Source organism: Corvus brachyrhynchos, unplaced genomic scaffold, assembly GCF_000691975.1.
Source record: "Corvus brachyrhynchos isolate BGI_N302 unplaced genomic scaffold, ASM69197v1 scaffold47, whole genome shotgun sequence".
NCBI lineage: Eukaryota > Metazoa > Chordata > Aves > Passeriformes > Corvidae > Corvus > Corvus brachyrhynchos.
The window spans coordinates 753,051-754,041 of NW_008239292.1; the positions used below are offsets into that span (position 1 = coordinate 753,051).

The 991-nt window shown below is 63.7% G+C and overlaps 1 protein-coding gene across 1 annotated transcript in view; it reads left to right on the forward strand.

Moving 5' to 3' along the window:
• The window catches only part of COL1A1 (collagen type I alpha 1 chain), a 31,015-nt gene that overhangs the window by 13,679 nt on the left and 16,345 nt on the right, over positions 1 to 991 (forward strand). The window contains exons 40-42 of the mRNA XM_017740491.1: positions 5 to 182; positions 704 to 894; positions 972 to 991. Coding sequence (XP_017595980.1) covers positions 5 to 182; positions 704 to 894; positions 972 to 991 — 389 coding nt within the window. The remainder of the gene's footprint in view (positions 1 to 4; positions 183 to 703; positions 895 to 971) is intronic.

Genomic DNA, 991 nt, shown 5'->3' on the forward strand with positions numbered 1-991 from the left:
GCGCGGCCGCTGCTACCGGGCCGATGACGCCAACGTGATGCGCGACCGTGACCTGGAGGTGGACACCACCCTCAAGAGCCTGAGCCAGCAGATCGAGAACATCCGCAGCCCCGAGGGCACCCGCAAGAACCCCGCCCGCACCTGCCGTGACCTGAAGATGTGCCACGGCGACTGGAAGAGTGGTCAGTGTCCCCTCGGTCCCCGCCGGCCCCTCGGGGCTCTCACCTCCATCTCTGTCCCCTTTACTGCTCCTCACCTCTGTCCTTCTTCCACCGCCAGGTTCATCCTCACCTCCCCTCCTCTGTCCTGTCTCTCCTGTCTGCTCTCCCGTCCATCCTCCATCCTCCATCCTCCATCCCTCCCTCTCCCGTTTGCTCCTCTTCTTCTTCCTCTTTTCCTGTGGCTGGTCCATGCTCCTCCCCCGGCTCCCTCCTTTCCCCTCCTCACCTCCCTCCTCATCTCCCATGGCTGCTCCTCACCTTCCTCCTTCTTTCCTTCATCCTCGGTCTCTCCCATCCTTCATCTCTCAGCTCCCATCCCTCACCCATCCCTCTGCTCCTTGCCTCCATTCTCCATCCCCTGGGTCTGTTCCTCACCCTCATCCTTCATCCCTCCTGGCTATTCCTCACTCCCATCCCTCTGGCTGTCCCTCCCCTCCATCCCCCTCCTTCCCCTGTCCCTGACCCCGTCCCTGTTCCCTCAGGCGAGTACTGGATCGACCCCAACCAAGGCTGCAACCTGGACGCCATCAAGGTCTTCTGCAACCTGGAGACAGGCGAGACGTGCGTGTACCCGACCCAGGCGTCCATCGCCCGCAAGAACTGGTACCTGAGCAAGAACCCCAAGGAGAAGAAACACGTCTGGTTCGGCGAGACCATGAGCGACGGCTTCCAGGTGAGCCCGGGGCCGCAGGGGTGGGGGGACAGCGGGGCCGGAGCGGCTGCGTAGTGACCGACGTCCCTTCCCCGCAGTTCGAGTACGGCGGCGAGGG